General features: G+C 40.0%; 2 protein-coding genes across 2 annotated transcripts; one reads left to right on the top strand and one right to left on the bottom strand.

Moving 5' to 3' along the window:
• Positions 1 to 211: 211 nt before the first annotated feature.
• On the bottom strand, positions 212 to 6487 carry LOC117297337 (tartrate-resistant acid phosphatase type 5-like). The gene is made up of 6 exons (XM_033780315.1): positions 6193 to 6487; positions 5036 to 5247; positions 4409 to 4533; positions 3982 to 4185; positions 1554 to 1701; positions 212 to 927 (listed from the first exon to the last, which is right to left on the bottom strand). Exons 1-6 carry the CDS (start codon positions 6341 to 6343, stop codon positions 646 to 648), a joined length of 1122 nt encoding a protein of 373 aa, XP_033636206.1. The 5' UTR covers positions 6344 to 6487; the 3' UTR covers positions 212 to 645.
• A 119-nt stretch (positions 6488 to 6606) lies between these two features.
• LOC117298060 (FGGY carbohydrate kinase domain-containing protein-like) lies at positions 6607 to 22018 on the top strand. The gene is made up of 14 exons (XM_033781289.1): positions 6607 to 6680; positions 7273 to 7476; positions 8089 to 8200; positions 12197 to 12348; positions 13270 to 13358; positions 14157 to 14284; positions 14491 to 14619; positions 15128 to 15231; positions 16089 to 16258; positions 17295 to 17451; positions 18224 to 18298; positions 18727 to 18847; positions 21268 to 21362; positions 21625 to 22018. Exons 2-14 carry the CDS (start codon positions 7279 to 7281, stop codon positions 21769 to 21771), a joined length of 1677 nt encoding a protein of 558 aa, XP_033637180.1. The 5' UTR covers positions 6607 to 6680; positions 7273 to 7278; the 3' UTR covers positions 21772 to 22018.
• Positions 22019 to 22231: the final 213 nt, after the last annotated feature.

Here is a 22231-nt window from a genome sequence, read left to right as displayed (position 1 = left end):
AATGATACACACAAGTATCACTCGAAATTGCGTGGTTTTCCTTTTACCTCGTCGACTAACACTGTCGGCCATTTATGGGAGTCAAATTTTTGACTCGCATAAATGGCCGACCGTGTTAGTTCGCGACGTAAAAGGAAAACCGTGCAATTTCGAGTAATGCCTGTGTGGATCATTGTATTCTACTTTTAAAACATCTTTCTAACCAGATGCATTTTATAACAAACGGTTACAAACGCTTTTCAAAGACCAACTTGTTTGATCCACTGCAACATGTTCCTTTAAATGGCAAACAGTGTCGGAAACAATGATACAAGACAAGCAAAAAAGAGGAAAGTGCAAATCACACAAACGTGTGTAGTGTTTTTCAGTTTACCATGAGTTTACCAAGTAAAAAGTTGATCAGGTGAAAAGTTGCATGCATATTTAGACTAAAAACATTGATAAAAATTACCTGATTTTAGTACTGGCAGTAATGTTAATATTACAATTGCTTTGGGTAACCCAGTACCATTATCCTTGAGGGAAGACACAGAGTATAAAAAAGGTTAGTACATGTCATTTTTAGTGCAGTGATATTACAAGACGCAGGGCAACGAACTTGGACGAGACCGTGGTGTTTTTTAGTTGCTGCGACGATCGGTGTTGTTAAAAGCGTTTCTTTCCATTTTTTACTTCACTGTGTCTTCTGGTGCGAGGTTTAATTTCAGCCATGTACAAATCCTGTCCTTTCAGTCCATCTGCAAATATAAACTGCATGCTGATGGGGGTAGCAACGACGTAGGCAAACCCACCTTTACTTGTGACATCCCTGAAGCAATACTTGAGGGAGTTTGGAGGGATTTTATCTATGTGTTCTTGGGAGTCGTTGACGATGTGGCCGGCTCCGATCACAAAATAATCAACAGTGGAGGAGTCTTCTCTTATATGCTGGAGGAGGAAAAGATATTGTTTAATGTTTGTGAGGGGTAGTCCACGTTTCAATTCAATGAATTAGAAACATCACTTTAAAGACAATGGACACTATTGGTAATTGTCAAAGACCAGTCTTCTCACTTGGTGTATCTCAACATATGCATAAAATAACAAACCTGTGAAAATTTGAGCTTGATTGGTCATCAGAGTTGCAAGATAACTATGAAAGAAAAAACACCCTGGTCACACGAAGTTGTGTGCTTTTGATCAGATGCTTGATTTCGAGACCTCAAATTCTTAACTTGAGGTCTCAAAATTAAAATCGTGGAAAATTACTTCTTTCTTCGAAAACTACGTCACTTCAGAGGGAGCCGTTTCTCACGATGTTTTATACTATCAACCTCACCCAATTACTCATTACCAAGTGAGGTTTTATGCTGATAATTATTTTGAGTAATTTCCAATAGTGTCCACGGTCTTTAAAGGTTTTGATGAAAATTGTTTTCCCAGTGTGCATCTTACAATAAAAAGCACAAGATAAGCTTATAAAATAAAAATAGGAAGAAATATAAAAAGATAATTGAATACACAGTGACAGAGTTATTATGTAGGCGGGCGTAAGAAAAAGAAACCTGAATTACCTGAAGATTATGGTCATGTCCGCTGAAGTAAGCACTGACTTTGTACTTGGTAAGCAAGGGTCTGAGACGGGATACTAGACCTTCTGTCGGACCATGTTCTGCTATTGACCATACTGGATAGTGACCTGCAACGATCACATAGTCGGCACTGCATGAGGATAAATACACACAAAAACAGGGTTATGTTCATCCCTTATTATTATTCGAGAAATGCAAACCTTTTTCTTTTTGGAAACTCATTTTGTCGGGCATGCTGCATAAATATCATCAAATAGGCACAACAAGAGCACTTGATCAATAAAGTAATTGATAAATCCTTTTTTGAACTTGGATACATTTTTAGTCCCTAACAATTTCATGTGTGTAGTTGATAAAGAAAGAAAAATAGAGGTATTTTCTTCTGTCTGCGATACAATAATATGCAATGCAATATTCAAACACTGTAGAAATAACCTGCTATTTCTGTTTCATTTTGAAAGCCAAGTTTATTTAGTATCAAACTTTATTGCTACTAAATATCCCATAATAATATATCTCTATTGTAAGCTATCTTTGGGATCTACATTACCAAGCAATTTATTCACCCATTGACCTTTAAATTCATTCTTCATAAATCAGGTTGGTCAGGTGGTCTTTCCCTGCCTTTCACCTCTAAACACCTGAAACTGAAACTTCCTTCCTTGTCTTCACTCCAGGGTTATTGGCAAGTGATTATGTTCACTTAAGTCTAAGAATCCTAGTCTCCTGATGATGACTAAAGCAAGCTAGTCGAAACGTTAAGACAAATTTTCATTTTCATTTCATTTATTAATTTCACAGGGAAAAATTCAAGCACAGACAATGAGAACAGTAAGAAAACAAAAACAATAAACATACAATACAATAACAAAAAAAGCAGCACCCCTGAAGGATTTTAAAAAAGTAAACTAAATTACTATCGAGTTAATCTCCTGATGCCACAATTTATGAAGAGACAAAAAGGGACAGTACAGATGGACATTATTAAAGAACTGACTCCGAGGTAGTGCAGTTAATAACGGCTTAAGTAGTAGTCCTAGCCAATTTTCTATACCTTCCGCCCAGGTAGTAGTTAAAAAGCAGGACAGTTCTTTTCAGAACTGAGAAGTCTCCCGAACAATCCGATAAATCTACTCCGCGGTACGTAGTAGACTTGTTGACAAGTCGTTAAATCGGCCCCGTGTGGTAAGATAGTCAAGTTGTAGCGGTGCTCTCGCGAGATCACCACGTGGTAAGATAGTCAAGTTGTAGCGGTGCTCTCGCGAGATCACCACGTGGTAAGATAGTCAAGTTGTAGCGGTGCTCTCGCGAGATCGCCACGCGGTAAGATAGTCAAGTTGTAGCGGTGCTCTCGCAAGATCACCACGCGGTAAGATAGTCAAGTTGTAGCGGTGCTCTCGCGAGATCACCACGCGGTAATATAGTCGAGTTGTAGCGGTGCTCTCGCGAGATCACCACGCGGTACGATAGTCAAGTTGTAGCGGTGCTCTCGCGAGATCACCACGCGGTAAGATAGTCGAGTTGTAGCGGTGCTCTCGCGAGATCACCACGCGGTAAGATAGTCGAGTTGTAGCGGTGCTCTCGCAAGATCACCACGCGGTAAGATAGTCAAGTTGTAGCGGTGCTCTCGCGAGATCACCACGCGGTAAGATAGTCGAGTTGTAGCGGTGCTCTCGCGAGATCACCACGTGGTAAGATAGTCGAGTTGTAGCGGTGCTCTCGCGAGATCACCACGCGGTAAGATAGTCGAGTTGTAGCGGTGCTCTCGCGAGATCACCACGTGGTAAGATAGTCGAGTTGTAGCGGTGCTCTCGCGAGATCACCACGCGGTAAGATAGTCGAGTTGTAGCGGTGCTCTAGCGAGATCACCACGTGGTAAGATAGTCGAGTTGTAGCGGTGCTCTCGCGAGATCACCAGGCGGTAAGATAGTCGAGTTGTAGCGGTGCTCTCGCGAGATCACTGCTCTTGCGCTAACTTAACTGCTGGCTCCCCGATTTCTACTCCTGTAGAAATCGGGGAGCCAGCAGTTCGCGCTAACTTAACTGCTGGCTCCCCGATTTCTACTCCTGTAGAAATCGGGGAGCCAGCAGTTCGCGTGAGAGCAGTGATCTTGCGAGAGCACCGCTACAACTCGACTATCTTACCACGTGGGGCCGATTTAACGACTTGTCCACAGGTCTACGCAGTAGTAGAGTATAGAAAGACAGTTCTCTAAAGAACAAACTCTACCTGGCAAGTAGATACACACATGGTGATGCCGCAAACCAAGTATATATTGATACCTCACCATGCAATGCATCAAACCCTATAATCCATTGCTTCACAACCAGAGTAAGTAAATAAGTATAGTTTCAGAGCAAACAATAGAGGTTAAAGGTTTGAAAAGGAGGACACCCATGTCAGTCTTACCTCGTAGAATTCTTAAGCTGGGTCTCAATCCACTGCCACTGGACTTCAGAAGCGTTTTTATCAGCCGGTCCCTCCAGCTCTTCAGGTGTACTCCACTCGTCCATAACACCACACAGCACCACAGTGTCAATCATGATGAACACCACAGTTGAGCTTGTACCTTCAATGGTGTACTCCAGTTTATAGTACAAGGATGGAAAATTCCTGAAAAAAACCCAGCTTCAGTTTATTATTTGACAAAAATTAGTTTTGTGAAATATTTATACTAATTTCTCAAAAACTACAGCACCTCAGAGAGTAATATTTTAAGCTTACTACCATGATTATCTTCAAACCCTGTATAAGTTTAATGGAAATCTGTCGATGTTTGTGTTTTGTGTCTTTCAAAAAAGTACCCAAACCCTTATCAAAAACAATAATAATTTACCATCTCTTTGATAACTTTGTGTACTCCAGTTCGGCCGTGACATTACCTCGCCAGTCATGATTGCCAGCAATAACATTCCATGGCGTCTGCAACCACGGATGTGTAAAAACATCCTCAAATGTTTCCTGTAAAAAGACAAAGTCATTTCATTTAAAACACCACAGTAAATTTCAGTTAACATTTTGAAGTTAATTTAATCATCGAGTTTGCATGGGAATATATTATGAAATGTGTTAAAAGTAAACAGTATTTTGTTTCAAGATATATAACTTTTTTTTTTGCAGACATGATATTTGGTCCTTGGAACTTACCTACATCCTGTAGCCTACATGTAGGCCTATATTATTATTATTATTTTTTATTTATTTATTTATTTATTAATTTTTTTTTTTTTTTGGGGGGGTGTTGATTTCACAAAGATAGTGATTACTTAGGACTCAGTCTTATGACATGTATGAAATGAACAACTCAAGGCGTCCTAAGTTAGGACGAGTTACTTATCCTAACTCGAGTTACGACTAGTCTTCGTGAAATCAACCCTTGCATCCTTTTCCACAATACCCTTTTAAATGAGGTCAAACCGAAACATACCAGGTAATCTTAAGTACAAACTGTTAATTTGTATACCTTGAATCTTTTGTCATAAGCATCCGTTTGAATTCCTTGCTCATAGAAATTATCCCCCAGAGCGAGGACAAACAAGGAAGAAATTCTCTCTGCAATCACGCCCATCTGCTTAGCACATGCCACTTCATCCTCGGTGGTATACGGCAGTAGAGTCTGCCCTCCCCAATCACCGATGACAAGGAAGGGCAGGGTACCATTTAACTGGGGTCTGTCTACAAAAGGATAAACACCAAACATTAAAATTCAATTCAAATCAATCTGACCATAACTGAACTGTCAGACATTTGCAGGCTTAACCTTAAATATCAGTACCCAATTTCAAAGAGCTGCTTTTAATTAAGCACAAAAGGTAGTAGTTGCGATAACGTAACCTTTCTCCCACCGTCGTTATCGCGTCTAAAAAAGTAGACAGCAATTAAACTATGCTTATACCACTATGCTTATAGAACAATTATACCACTTATACCAGCCAACCATGTACCATTTCTGACTGATATAAAATAATAATAATAATAATAGTAATATAAAAGTCTTATATTATATTTATATGCATGTACTAGCGCACGAATCTACCAAACAAGGTACATATACTCAAGGCGCTGAGTAGGCCCTGTAATACAAACTTTCAGAAAGATAGATAATTGCAGTGATGAATTTTATTTAGCACCTTATAGATAGGCCTAAGGGTTTACAAGGTGCTACGGCGCATACAACAGCCACAGCCAGGAACACCGGGGTGAACCCCTTCTCTTTTCGATAAGTGCACTGGGTTCTTTTACATGCGTTACACAACACATGGGACCAACATGACCAATGGCTCTACGTCCCATCTGAAGGACGAGGCAATGGTTAATTAAGTGTCTTGCTTAAAGGACACTTGGCTCAAAGTGTCCCTATTGTCCTTACTATTGTATAAAAGTAGAGGCTAATTAAAATTATTGTATTGCAATGATGTATTGCAAGATGCTCTTTAAAATTAAATATACAAAACAAGTATACCAACCCCCGTCATCATCACCATTACTAATAGTAATACTATAATAATTAGTCAAAATGTGATTATTACAGAGTTACAATATAGTAATACTGTTTTAATCAGTATTTTAGAAATCTGATGTTTCCTTCTTCCATGGTGGTATGATGAAAAGCCTTTTTACCTTTCTTTTTCTGGACGAATACTTTGACTTTGTCGTCATGGTCGTGATCTTCTTGCGGTGAATAATCCAACACAGACGGCAGCGACACGGCAGACTGAAATCTGTAACAACAAAGTAGCACCAACATACACACGGTCACGGAAGGCTTCATGGCGATCCAAAATGGCAGGGCCAGTGTGTTTCGGTTTCATAAAATAGGGATTTTGGGGCTTAGATATCACCCGGCCCACGCAAATTCATTCTATTCTGTGAGTGTGAGTATCATGATGACAGGATGCACCGCTGAACTATGAAGTCGCTGGTCAAAATACAATGGGCACGTGACATTCACGTGATATTGGTGTTTTTTTATTGGACTTAAAACCAGGACCTCGTGTTCTGTAGTAATTGATTGGTGCAAAGTTTAAAAAGTACCAGACTACTTGTTGAAGAATGAGTTTTGTTTTGGAGGATTGGAATCGTCTGCTAGTGCTCATGCTAGCCGCTTGGTAATTATAAAAGATACATGTATAACTAAGATAATTCAGGAGATGTAATTATTTGGTATGGTAACAACGTTGTGAATGTGAGGATTATTAATGTGAGGATTAACATTTTAATTTTATCGATCGCCTCATTTAATTTCTACCTTTTAAGTCAGAATTTGAGTGATGAAGTGTGTCTTTTTGTTTGACTTGAGTGATGAAACAAAACGACACACTTTCAAGTGTGTCTTTTTGTTTCATCACTCAAATTCTGACTTAATTAAAAGGTAGAAATTAAATGAGGCGATCGATAAAATTAAAATGTAATGACCCAACTGCCAGGGCCCAGTTTCATAGCGCTGCTTAGCAGCATAGTAAGCAAATTTTTGTGCTTACTGTAGCAGACAAATTTGCTAAGGTGCAAGCGTATTTCACAGTTAGCAGAAAAATTGGGTGCCATATTGCGCGTTTACCATGGTTTTGCATTGTGGCGTCATTTATTTATTTGCGGTAAGCATGCCTTTTCATGCTTACGGTTAGTAGCGCTATGAAATGGAAATCGCACAGTTTTTTATTTGCACCCACAAGTTAACAGTGACCCCACATTTATTTTTAGCTAAAAATGGTCGACCGCAAGGCCTCGGCCGGTTTGTTTATTGGCGTGGATGTTGGTACAGCCAGCGTACGGACAGCAGTCGTCAACAACACTGGAACTATCGTAAGGACAGCGAGTCGACCAATCAGAATTTGGCAGTCGGAAGGAGGCATCTACGAGCAATCTTCAGAGAATATTTGGACAGAATGGCGTGCAGCTATGAACGTACGTCTAAAAAAAAAATGATTCAATTTATTTACAAGTGTTACAAATATAAAGTACTTTATATTTGTAAAACTCTCAGAAATAGGCAGTCAAATAGATGTTTAAAAAAAAGTATATATTTTAATTTAGTTATTTATTTAAAATTATTATTATTATAAAGTAGGATTTGAAACTTTAAATGCTAAGAGAATATGTAGGTGAGGTTTGTGATAACACCAAGTGAAAATCTATTTTGAGTAGGTGTAGGTAGACCTTATGCATTGCGACGTCATCCAGCCGCCATTCTAGAGGTAAAACGGTGACGAAACAATCAAAACGCACAGATTTGTACGCGCAGTGCACAGGATTGGCCGATGAACAACCTCCTTTTGACCTCTGGTTTAGGGCGCCCTACTAAAATGACGTCATGTGCATAAGGTCTATAGCTATCAACTACCCTACTCTTTGATGTGGTGTTACCGCAAACCTCACCTTATTGTTGTTATTATTTTATTTTATCACATTATGCAAAAAAAAAATCACTTTCTTTTGTGCCGGTAACTCCTCAAGTCAAGGGTCACAGAAACTTGTAACACTAAACCGCTTACAGTTGTGCCTGAATTTTCCCAACAGGAAGCGATGGAAGGACTAGATGCAAGTCTAATCAAGGGAATTGGATTTGATGCAACCTGCTCCCTTGTTGCCATGGATACCAACTTCAAACCAATCACAGTCAGCAAGAGTGGTGAGATATATTCTGGAACATCCCAGTCTAGTGTCTTTACACAAGTAAAGATTAGTAACTTTTAAATGGGATGTTGTTCCTTTTAAACCATTTTTGTAAGAAATAATATGTATACTTTCATTTTTGTAATCATTTATTTTTTATTTATTCATTTTTGATATAGTTAAATTCATTTTTTGTTTTCCTGCTCTATCCAAAAGCAAAAGCAGTGGCGATAACAATATGAATGGGAAACTAGAAGAAATGCTCAGTTTTAAGGTATGGGACCAGGCTTTGAATTTCATTCTTGAAGGGGCAATGGACATTTTTATGAGAGAAATTTAAAATTTGTATTGGAACTTTGCCAAGGCACCACAGCCACAGCACAGGGCACCACTGTGATTGCTGTGGTTGCCTTGGGTCATTTCAAGACCTTCTCGGTCCTTCCAACTTGAAAATTAACATTTTGAGAAAAGCAAGTACTGAGATAAGCTGTTTGGCCATAAAAAACCGTGGATGAAAGTGTAAAAAGAAACTAGGACATAGTGTATACACATCCATATATTATAGTATGCCTATGAGGGCGCTGTTCCACGGCGACCAGGGTACATGCAAAAATCCGTCTGTCGTTTTTGTCTTGTTTTCCTATTTATTACGTTTTGGATGGAGAAACTTTTCTGGTCAGTATGTTCCTTTACAACTTGACAACCCTCTGGATTTGGATTGGAGTAGTTTGTAGCTTCCTGGCAGCTCCAGGATTAAATGCTGTTTGCTATGGATTGCCAGACCCATCGCATAGACTGATTCAATATGGCCGCAATGACCTACTACATCTTGCCGATGAGTCTCTCTCGAAGATTAAACCTACCAATCTGCCAGACTGGGTCCCCTGAAAGGGGATGAACCACCAAAACATAAACATCGTCGAGGCAGGAGAGGGGGAATACGACAACGGTACGGAAGAGGGGTCTTCGTCCACCGCTTCCTGCCATTACGCTCAGCAATGCCAGATCGATCAATAACAAAATGGATGAACTACGGGGTAACGTGAGGTATGAAAAAGAATATCGCAACTCTGGGATAATTTGCATTACAGAAACATGGCTAAATAAAGACACCCCTACTAACCTGATCGACATTCCTGGTTTTGTTGCGGTTAGACAGGATCGATCCTACGAGGATACATGTAAAACTAAAGGTGGAGGCTTGTGTGTTTACATCAACAAACTATGGTGCAATAACTTTACGTTGAGGTCGTCATTCTGTAGTGCAAATATCAAACTTCTTTGCATTTCATTCCGCCCATTCTACCTCCCGCGAGAATTTCCACAAGTTCATGTTTGTCTGGTATACGTGCCCCCTGATGCAGATGCAGAACTAGCAGCAAACGTGATACATGATCAGGTACATCAGTTGGAAAATCAATCTCCACTTTCACCAACAATTGTTTTGGGAGATCTTAATCATTGTCTCCTTGATCGGTGCTTACCACATTACCACCAATTCATCAATAGACCAACACGAGGGGAAAACATTTTAGATCGGTGCTATTGTTCAATACAGGAAGCATATAAAGCAGTTATACGACCAAGTCTTGGTAACTCAGATCACCAGGTTATTCATCTACTGCCAAAGTACAAGCAGCAACTGAAAAGGGAAAAGCAGATCAAGAGAACAGTTCAACTGTGGAACACCGAATCTGTGGACAGACTCCAAACGGCCTTTGAAATCACTGACTGGGATGTACTTTTGAGTTCAGGTGGAGATATCTACGTACAAACTGATGTGGTAAATTGCTATGTCCGTTTTTGTGAAAGTCAGCACATTGCAACGAAAACTATTACAGAATACCCCAACAATAAGTCTTGGCTGACCAAGGAAGTCAAACTTATTCTGCAAGAAAGAAAACAAGCACACAGAGCTGGGGATCATGCAAAGGTTAAGGATCTTAATCGGATCTTTAGACGAGAGGTTAGACTTGCCAAAGTAAAGTATCGTCAAAAACTTGAACACTGTTTCCAAAACAATAACCCCAAAGGAGCATGGAGGTGCTTGGAAATGATAACAGACTATAAAACGCCAAAGAATAAGGGGTTTCAAAACATTGATGATTCAAAACAGAAAGCTGACGACTTAAACGAGTTCTATTGCAGATTTGACAATATCGACATGTCGACTACACTTGATCTGATTAGTGATGATTTACGCCAAATGGACGACACGCCAATTTCGATTGAGGAGAGGGATGTCGTCAAACAGTTCAAATTAATCAACCCAAATAAAGCTACTGGACCTGATGAAACACGGGGAAGAACTCTCAAATGCTGTGCAACTCGCAACTCCATATAGAGAGTTGTTTCAGATGTCGGTTGATCAACAAGCATTGCCACTATGCTGGAAAACAGCCCTCATAACACCAGTCGCTAAAAAAACCCGTGCGTCGGAGAACAACGACTACCGCCCTGTAGCAATTACATCTGTGGTGATGAAATGCTTGGAGAAGATTATTCTACATAACCTCATCCAGCCTATTCAGGAGAAACTCGACATCTACCAGTTTGCATACCAGCCAAATAAATCAGTCCAGGATGCTGTTCTGAGTTTCACGCACGAAATTTACCAACATTTGGACAAACAGCAGTGCTATGCAAGGGCTCTGTTTATTGACTTCTCATCGGCTTTCAACACGATACAACCAACTTTGTTACTGGAGAAACTCAAACACTTAGGCGTAAAACCATCTTTAATTCTCTGGATAAGGGACTTTCTCTCAGCAAGAGTCCAAAAGGTTAAAGTCAACAACATTCTTTCCGACCCTATAGTTTGTAACACTGGTTCACCTCAGGGCTGTGTCATTTCACCCATATTGTTTATCATTTACACAAATGAATGTACATCTAACCTCAGTTCAGTGAAAATTTTCAAATATGCAGATGACACAGTGATTCTTGGACTCATAAACAACCAGCAGGAGGGGGAATATAGGAAAACGATACAGAACTTTAGCCAGTGGTGTAATGATAACTTTCTCATACTGAATCCTCAAAAAATAAAAGAAATTGTGTTTGATTTCAGGCATATTAAGAGAGGTGAACCTTCAGCAAATAGTATTACCCTCATTGGACAGGATATTGACATTGTGCAAAATTATGTGCAAAAAACTGTTACAAATATCTGGGTACAATAATCGACAATCAATTGAATTGGAGTAACCATTGCTCAGCGCTCATCACAAAGGGCTGTCGGATAATGTATTTTTTGGCGTAAATTGAATTATTTTCATGTAGACAAGGAAATTATGATTCTGTTTTACTCATCTGTTATTGAAAGTGCTATTACTAATGATTGTGTGGTTTGGTACAATGGAGCAAGAAAACAAGATACTGGTAAAATGAAACGGGATGTGAAACAAGCATCAAACATCCTAGGGATAGACATCGATCTTGATGAAACTTGCAAAGATAAGGTTCTAGCTAAAGCAGAGGCTGTTGTATGTAACACCAACCATCCATTAAACAAATTCATCATCAAACTTAGAAGTGGTAGGAGATGGCAGTCACTTAGGTGCAAAACAAACAGGTACCTCAACTCCTTCATCCCATACTCCGTCCGTCTACTCAACTGTGTTTAACTACTTTGTTTACTTTCTGCTTAGATGTAGTTTTCAGTATAATTAAGTTGTGGTTTATTAGTAATGTTGTTTTCTGATTAATTAATATTTCCAGTAGTTTATTTATGATTGTGTGTTATTTATTTTTCTTTCTGTATTGCATGTATTCATACAGAGTTTCCTACATGGTGGGCAAATAAAATTGAATTGAATTGAATTGAATTGAATTGAATATTTTGCAAAATGGAAAAACACCCTCAAGTTACCCAGATATGATTTCATATAAGAAACCAAAATGTTTTAGTAAGTCTGTTTTGCCATAAAGGCCTCCTCTACCGCTACACTACTATTCTTGGTAGTTCAAGTAACATTTTAATTTTTTTTTTTTTTGGTGTTCTATCTTTCAGGAGATAATCAAAGGAATATAGTTATGTGGATGGATCACAGAGCGTCAGAGCAGGCCGCTGAGATCAATCTGACAAAGCATGACGTACTGCACTATGTGGGAGGGACAATATCACTGGAAATGCAACCTCCTAAACTGTTGTGGTTGAAACAGGTTTTTGTTTATTTGTTATATTTGTATGTGATTACACATTCATCAGCCCAATAAGCGCCAATTACAGGATTAATAGGAAACAAGAAGATATTTTACGTTTTAGATGTGAGAGGAAAGCACCAAGGGGAAAAACCCACGCAATCAGGGCCCAATTTCATGGCTCTGCTTACCGCCGATTTCTGCACTTACGATCACGCTTACGTGCAAGCGCCGAATTTCTGCGCTAGCCTTGTAAGCGCAAAATGCCTAGTAACGTGGAGTACGCACGCGCTGAAGCCAAAATTCGTCGCTAACCCGTGAAATACGCTTGCCGTAAGCACAGAATTCCCTGCTTCCTTAAGCGCTGATTCTGTGCTTACAATAAGCAGAGCCATGTAATTGGGCCCAGGTGAAGACTGAAAATCCAATGCCAGACTTTTGTCTAAGTGGCATTCGAACCAGGGTCCACAGGGGTGAAAGGCAGGGAAAGGAACCACTGAGCCAACCTGTTCCCCAAAGGTGAGCAGATTTTTACTTCACAGTCGTGACCCAATTCTGTAAGGCTGTTTTGTAGAGAAATGGTGATGAGAAAGTTTGTCTGCTCACTACATGTTTTGAGCCAATGAGCAGATCCAGAAGACAGCCATGCACCCAATGGCAACTAATTTCACTACACTTGTGGTGCCAATTCTATAAAGCTGTTGAGCAAATTTTTCTGCTTAGTCAAAAACAGTAGATATTTGGCTGGTTATCTGTTTCGACTTTGAGATCTGTTTTCCTGCTAATCCCAGGGGTATAGACCAATGGGTTCGCATGAAAGTTGCTAAGCTGAAAATCGTGCACAAGACAAGAGTGTGAATAACCAGCTACAAATAAGTGCAGAATTCTGTGTACTAGATCTAAAGGTACTCACCGACTCCATTCAATTTCTTCGCATCCCAGAATCTCAAAGCTAAGTGTTGGGACAGAGCTGCCCATTTCTTTGATCTGCCAGACTACTTGACGTGGAGGTCAACTGGAACACTATCGAGGTGATGAAAAAGAGGATTTCATTAAGTAAACTTTTAAAGTACAAATATTTCTACTAGAAACTACACAGAGTTTGCACTAGACCCCTGGGACATTATAGTCCCTTGAGGTAGTTATCACATATTCGTAAATACCCCAGACAGTTTCTCTACTCATATTAGTGGAGAGCGCATCACGTGGGTGTGCATAAACCTTTTGTTAATGCACACTGGAGCTCTGTTTATGCACACTGAGCTGGCTTCCGCGTGTCTGGCACACAAGATTATCACGCGGAACGCGCAAATCATAGCTATCAGCGCGTAATCTAAGTGCGCGCGCATAACACAACCAGATTCTAGAAAGTTTTGGAAAAAAATATTTCAAACCTCGAATTCGCAATTGTTAAAGTGTCTATAACTGTATTTGTTTATGTTTTTAACAAAAGGGCATTTATGAATGGGAATAAAAGAGTAGTGACTCGTTCTTCAACGTTTGTTTTAAACCTTGCAGGGTCGTTGCCGTGCGATAGGCCCGAACCTTTATCACACGGCCGCCGACCCTGCCGGCTTTCAACGTACCTTTTATTCCCTATCCGATCATACCAGTGGAATATATGAATACCTAGTGAAGTAAAAATGTTGATCTACAAATCCTGCAGTCTTGTGGATAGTTCTGCCAACCTCGAGCCCTCGAGCACTGTGTTCTTTAACAAAACACAAAGAACCTACAATGTGCACAATCCTTAAAGTTTGACCGTGTAATATTTCCTTTAAAAATTTAAAAGAATGTTTGCCCTTAATATTTTACTTGCCAATGGATAGATCTCTTTGCTCAGTGGTTTGTAAATGGACGTACCAAGCTGATCAGACCGGGAGGAGTGAATGGAGTGATTCCTTCTGGGAAGAAATTGGTCTTGGGGATCTCAAGGAAAATAATTACGCTAAAATCGGTAAGGATTTTTCGCTCCAGATTTTCAGCACTATCTCAAAAATGTTACAACCTTCAGAAATGAAATTTTTCTCAGGTAAGTTTTATTGTATATAATACCTACATGTACATAGGATTAGAACAATCAAACTGTTCCAAAAATAAAGGTATACATTGCTTTTAAGGACCGACGTTATTAAGGATTTGTTCTTTCTTTCGAAATTACAGGTGCTACTGTCTTGTCGCCAGGGGAGCCCGTTGGTTCTGGGCTGACCAATCAGGCTGCAGCAGAACTTGGCCTCCTGCGGGGAACGCCTGTAGGTAGCTCCATTATTGATGCCCATGCTGGAGGTCTAGGTATGTAAAAGACATTCCATCACAGCTGTAGAATCATCCAAACTATGGGTACGTTTAAATTAGCTTACAAGTGTAAGTAAAACTTACACAAGAGCATTTTGTTAGCCATCTTGTGAAATTCGTGTCTGGTGGAGGCTCGAATGTAATGACGCAGTTTCCCGGTTGCAGGCGTACAATGACGAGATGGCGTGGGACAAGTTCAGTACGACATCAGTAACAACCATCAGCGTTGGCTCTGTGCAAAATAATTAAACTGTTCCAATTCAGCAGACGACAGAGCTGTCCTCAATTCACCCAGAGTGTTAAGCGAAAACACTGCAACTTTCGATTAGCTATGTTTTGTGGCTACCACAAGTGTAAATCCCAGAGGTACAGTGTAGCTAATAATTGGGACCAGTAGAGGTCTCTTTTTTTACTGTTGGCTCCAGGGAAATTTTTGAACCACAGATTTCAACATATTTTCTTATGGTTAACAGGTTAACCAGTTATTGTCCCTTTTGTTTAACAGGTGTGCTTGGTGCTGATGTATCTTGCTGCGGAATGTCAAATGATGATGTCACAATGACATCACGGTTAGCTCTCATAAGTGGAACATCATCTTGCCATATGGCAGTGAGTGAAAAACTTCCCATTTAAATGTATTTGTTTTTGCATTCTTTGTTTTACTTAACCACCCAACACAACATTTGTATAACAGATTTTGTATCTAGAACAATACATTGAATCAAGAAGCCTAGTAAAGCAGGTTTAAACAAAATTGGCGAACAATAATTAAGAAACTTAAAGAAACACATTGCCTTGGATCGGTTGAGTTGGTCTTTGAAAAGCGTTTGTAACCGTTTGTTGTAAAATGCATATGATGTTAAAAGTAGAATCACTCGAAATTGCATGGTTTTCCTTTGACCTCGTCGACCATTTTTGGGAGCCAAATTTTTGACTGCCAATAAATGGCCGACCGTGTTAGATCGCAAAGTAAAAGGAAACCCACGCAATTTCAAGGCAAATTCAAGTGGATCATTGTATTCTACTTTTAAATCATCTTTCTAACCACACATTGGGGTTATGCATTTTATAACAGACGGTTACAAACGCTTTTCAAAGACCAACTCTACCGATCCAAGGCAACGTGTTCCTGTGAAACAATTGATATTTTATTGATTTTTTAGTTTTGTGTGAGAGATCGCCTATACCATGTATACATGTACATCACATCAAGGTGATGGCTACACTAATTTGATTTGAGCTATAGATCCAAACCAACTACCATCAGGGCAAGTTGCCACCTACCTGGGGCTGAAATGTTTAGGAAGCGTTTATGGTTAAGTGCCTTGATCAAGGACAAGTGTCCTGACCGGGACTCAAACCTACACTCTGTTGCTGACAACACCAGTGCGTGGGTTCGGTGAACTAGATCGTTCGGCCATGATATGCCTTATTACTCAAATTTCACCTTGTCTCCTTATTTTCAGATGAGCAAAGAGCCAACATTTGTCCCTGGTGTTTGGGGACCCTACTATAGTGCAATGGTCCCAGGTTATTGGCTGAATGAAGGAGGGCAGAGTGTGTCTGGTAAACTCATAGACCATGTTATTGAATCCCATCCCGCAAACCAAACACTCAAGACGGACGCTGAAAACAAGTAAGTTATATCGTTTTCATTCCTCTTCAAGATGATAGTGGCTTCTTATATAGCACGCATATCCGCCACTCAGTGACTCTCAAGGCAATTTCAAATACAGCATTCTCCTGCAAGGTACATGTATGTGGGACTACATTTGAATTATGAGTCGACCTAGCACCATGGTAAGGTTAACAAGGCGCTGTGGCGCAACATGCTGCTAATCAAACCAGGAACTGGTCAGCCAGGGGTCAGGTTGGTCAGGTCAGGTGTCTCATAAAATGTGATGGGAGAAAACGTCAGGGGGTTGCACCAGGGATGATGAATTATTTTGACCAGGGCTTGAATTTTGGGGAAAATAACCACCAGACCACATTGCTTTTAGCTCAAAATATTGACTGGACCAGAGAATTGTGTACAAGACCGTACATGCCAGTTAAGAATTGAAATGAGAAGAAAACATGCCTTCATTATTTAGGAATTGAACTGCTTGATTAAACCAATAGGAACTAGAGAAGATTTATCTCATTATTTTCTGGGTATAAGTATTCTGCAACTAATCAACAAAATTAACATTTTGACTGAAATATCAAGAGATGTTAAATGAGAGATGTTAGATGTTGCATTACCCGCTGCCAAAACATAGGATTCGAACTGCCTCTAGATACCTGGCAACATCGGTAGTCTAGTTGGTAAGACACTGCTCTAGAATTGCAAGGGTCGTGGGTTAAAATCCCACCCGAGTAACATGCCTGTGATATTTTTTCACATGACTCAGGAGAGTACTGAGTATACAGTGTTAACACACATCGGTGTATTAAAAACCAAAATAAAATTTTGACTGAAAGTCAATAAATTGCAAAACAAACACAAGATGGCAGGACTTGTCCAGTCATGAGTTTACTGGCCCGATACTAAAATCATCTGGGATGGGGTCTTATATTATGAATAAAGAAATAAAAATCCTGATTTAGTGTTACATGTAATGCAAAACTTTGGAGGAACCTCTTTTGTACTACATAAAAGTATCTACAATATCAATGTCTTCTCTCCTTAGTGGTGTAACTGTATATCAGCACTTGTTCAACTTACTTGAAATTATGTCAGCATCTCAACCAACAGTGTCGATGGCAGAATTGACGAGAGATTTACATATATGGCCAGATTTCCATGGAAACCGCTCACCACTGGCTGATTCAAGTCTGAAAGGAATGGTATATTTAACCGACCCAACCGACCAGCTGACCTGACCGACCTGACCTGAATGACCAAACTATTGACCAGACTGACCGGTTTGACCTAACTGTGAACTGACCGAACTGAAAAACTGACCGATCAATCCAACCTGGTCGACCAACCGCCCATTCTGACGTGATGATCAACCTGACCTGACCTGACCAACCTGACCGAGCTTACCTGACCTGACCAACCTGATCGGAATGATGATCTAACCGACCTGCCTTATCTACCCAACCTGCCTGACAGACCTGACTGACTTCCCTGACCATCTTGACCGACCTGACCTTCCTGACTGACCTGCCTATTAAACCTGACCAACAGAACCAACTGATGACCTGACCTGACTGACATAACCTAACAGACCAGCTGTCGAGTTCACCAAATTCATTTTAAATTAGGATTAATCTTAGGACTTAGGAAAAGTTAGTTTCCGTATCCATAGCAGTAGGACGCATTGAACCCATCCTAAGTTAGGATGAGTTACTCGTCCTAACTCGAGATAGGATTAATCCTAGCGTTTTGTGAAATTGGCTGCAGACTGACCTGACTGACTGACATGACCTTGCTCTATGGTCTAACTGACGCCTGACGGACAGACTGACATGACTGACCAACTAGACTTACCAGACTGCTCCAGACTGACCTGGTTGACCTGACCTGATGACCCAATTTACCCAGTATGTACAATGTATATGGCCACACTTTCAATCTGATTGTTTGAAATGGATTGTCTATTCTACCATCTAGATAAGTGGACAGTCCCTATCTACCTCCATCAGTGACCTTGCTGTACTCTACTTAGCAACAGTGCAAGCCATTGCTGTAAGTTTGATCAAAATTACAAGGGAACTGACTCAAACTCTGGTGTTTCTGATCAGTAGAGTGTGAGTTCAATTCCCAGTCATGACACCTGTGTCCTTAAGCAAGACACTTTACCATGATGCTTCATCATCCTTCGGATGGGACATAAAGCCATTTGTCCAGGCTGCCCAATAAAGCTTTAGTGAATTAGCGATGTGTTTAGCCATAAGGACAGCCACTAAATAGACAGTGCGGGGAGTTTTAAACTAATTTGTATGTTGTTTTGGTAGGAGACAAAGGTCTCCGTCTTATGAAAAAGTAATCAGCCCGGGCGAATTAGCAATCTGTTAATTATGAATTTTTCCGCCTCATGTTAATTTTTCAAATCTATCACAGATGGTTTTAATTGAATACTAATATCTTTTTATTTGTCGTTTGCTTGCATGCAGCACGGTACTAGGCATATTATATCGTCAATGGAGGGCGCTGGTCATCGTATATCAATGGTGTTTGCTTGCGGGGGACTCAGCAAGAATCAACTTTTTATACAAACGCATGCTGACGTCACAGGTATTAGACAGATCGTAGTCTGTATAATTATTTTAAATGAGTCACAAATAGGGTTGCTTGTGACATGTTCAAGTATTAACATTTTTTTCCCCAAAAAGATGAAGCAAAAGTTGTGACTACTCTGTGACAACCCCAAACCAGCGCGAAAACAATATGTTTAGGGGTGCCATTTTGAAAAATTTTGGACACTCACAAAATTCTCAATAAATTTCAAACTTTTGCAAATATACCCAACCACACTCTAAAAAAGGTCTTGAGTAGTCCGTTCTCTATCTTTTGAAACAATAAAATCACCTAACAAGTGTTGACCCAAAATCTGGAAATTTAACCGTGCCGGCATGGCAGATTCTTTTCAATTTTGGACCAAAAATCCAAACTTACAAATTTCTCAATAAATCCCAGACTTTTGCTAATATACCCAGATCACACTGAGTGCTTCAATAGTCCGTTTTAAACCATTTAATACCTTACAAAATCACCAAAATCTGAAAATTTGACCATGCTGGTATGGCAGATTTTTTTTCAATTTTGGACCCAAAACCCAAACTTACAAAGTTCTCAATAAATCTCAAATTGTTGCTATTTTTGTCATTTTTTTTATATATTTATATTTTTAAAGGCAGTGGACACTATTGGTAACTACTCAAAATAATAATTATCATAAAACCTTTCTTGATTACGAGTAATGGGGAGAGGTTGATAGTATAAAACATTGTGAGAAACAGCTCCCTCTGAAGTGCGTAGTTTTCGAGAAAGAAGTAATTTTCCACGAATTTGATTTCGAGACCTCAGATTTAGAATTTGAGGTCTCGAAATCAAGCATCTGAAAGCACACAACTTCATGTGACCATGATGCGACAAGGGTGTTTTTTTCTATCATTAATATCTCGCAACTTCGACGATCGATTGAGCTCAAATTTTTACAGGTTTGTTATTTTATGCCTATGTTTAGATACACCAACTGTGAAGACTAGTCTTTGACAATTACCAATATTGTCCAGTGTCTTTAAATTTTACATTATTTTGTATTACTCAGCATCCAAACAGCCCAAGCGCCTATAACAGGATGTATACAAAGATTTAATATTATAAAACCGTATCCTGCCCCCTTTAGATACTATTTTATAACAAATTAAAAATTGGTGGATACGGAAACTTGGAAACTTTTCCGTATACTTATCCAGGGGGCTCTAGAATTTGGAATTAACTTAAAATCAACAAAACTTACCTACTTGGTAATAGCAGTTGGGATTTCATCATCCACACCCGACTCAGTCATTAGCTGTTAGTCCGTTAACCAATTCAAATCTCAGCTTGAGAAACACTGGTCCGACCATCCATTGAAATACAGCCCTTCAACACCAATGTTATAGTTTTCCAGTCAAGAGGGGCAAGCATTTAGCTTTAAGTCTCTACATCCAGGTTAAATCCAGGTAAAAAAATCTGCACAGCACTCCCTGAATAACACCAATGTTACAGTTTCCTAGTCGAGAGGGGCAAATAAGCATAAGCTCTACATGTATAACTCCAGGTAAAAAATCTGCACAGCACTCCCTGGAAAACACCAATATTACAGTTTTCCAGTCAAAATGGACAAAATAATAAGCGTAAGCTTTAGTAAGTCTCTTCATCCAGGTAAATCCAGGTAAAAAAAATCTGCACAGCACTCCCTGAACTTGTGTTCCTCAAGCACAGCACAAAGCACACTGCCAGTGCCAGGACCATGCCTTGTCTGCATACTGCCTGTATAGCATGCCACGCCTGCACACTGCCTTGCTTGCATACTGCAAGCACATGGGCATTTGAATTTACCTCCACAATGGATGGGGGTTAACAAAAGAATCTGGACTGATGCAAAACCTGCTCAGGGGTGTTGTTGATGCGAGGGTAAGGCTATACCACAAAATAAGCAGGAGGGGTGGATACAATGTAGATGCAGAGGGGCAAGTTCCACTACCGTTTTTACCTTCGGGCAAACAAGCTTTAGGAAAAAAAACCATCTTTCTCACAATAAATGTTTGTGGTTACTTTTATGACGTGATAAAAACAGTCATTGAAATAACTTGCAGTTTTTGGATTGAAATTTAAAAATAGCAATTTAGTGAGGACAAGACAGGTTAATTGTGTATTCAACTATTGACCCATTTCACCTGACGTCATCATCAGACAAATCTTGAATGCGCCATACTGGTGGGCAATTTCACTGTGCGTTTTCATATATAACTCTATGCATAGAGTATGCTGTGCGTTATGCAGTGAAGTGCGCATTTTAGGCGACGCGGCGTTATTACATGTAAACCTAACTGCCCACCAACATGGTGAGCGTGGCATCAGTCGCCGCGTGTGACGCGCGTGCAAGAGGTCAATAGTCTGATTGTTAAGTAGATATTCATTGTTTTCTCCAATGCTTTGTTCTATAGGTCTTCCCATTGTTCTTCCCAAGGAGAGCCAGTCTGTTCTGATTGGTGCATCTTTACTCGGTGCCCGTGCCTCTGGCTGGTTCCCAACTGTTCAGGTATGTCATTTTAAACATAATTCACCAATGACTCACTATCATATAAGCTTTCAAGACAGTATGATAATGGGAGCGCAATTGTTCAGGGCCAAATTTCATAGCGCTGCTTATTGGGGAGCAAATTTTCGAAGGTGTAAACGTATTTTACTGGTTAGCAAGAACATTGATTTGTATTGTTACATTGTTATCATCGCTACCGCATGTAAGCATGTAAGAGCAATAACCAAACAGCCCCAACAAATGTTATGTTCTTATGTTGCAGGATGCTATGAAGTCTATGGGAGGAGCTGGTGATGTCATCCGCCCTGATCCCAAGACAAAGCAATTCCACGACAGAAAGCACAGGGTTTTCCTTAAAATGGTGGATGACCAGAGGGGGTACAGAAGCATCATGGAAGAGCCACACTGAACGTCAGTTGTCTCTGTGAAGATTCCTGTCAAGGGAGCTCGGCAAACTCCTACATGAGGATATAAATACCAAGCTGGCAAACATTGGTTTGAGATCTTTGATTATGAATTGCACAAATTAGAAATTGTGGTTCAGTAAACTGGACAATATTTATAAAATCAGCGGTTGGCTTGGTGGAATTCGAACCCACAACCTTGTGATTGCAAGTCCTGTAGTCTAACCACTGGACCACAGTTAGCTTGGTAGGATTCAAACCCACAACCTTGTGATTGCAAGTCCTGTAGTCTAACCACTGGACCACAGTTAGCTTGGTAGGATTCAAACCCATAACCTTGTGGATGCAAGTCCTGCAGTCTAACCACTGGACCACAGTTAGCTTGGTAGGATTCAAACCCACAACCTTGTGATTGCAAGTCCTGCCGTCTATTCAATCACATCAAGCAAAGATTTTACAAAATAC

This window comes from Asterias rubens, chromosome 12, assembly GCF_902459465.1.
Source record: "Asterias rubens chromosome 12, eAstRub1.3, whole genome shotgun sequence".
Taxonomy (NCBI): domain Eukaryota; kingdom Metazoa; phylum Echinodermata; class Asteroidea; order Forcipulatida; family Asteriidae; genus Asterias; species Asterias rubens.
This window is presented reverse-complemented; position numbering and strand designations above follow the sequence as displayed.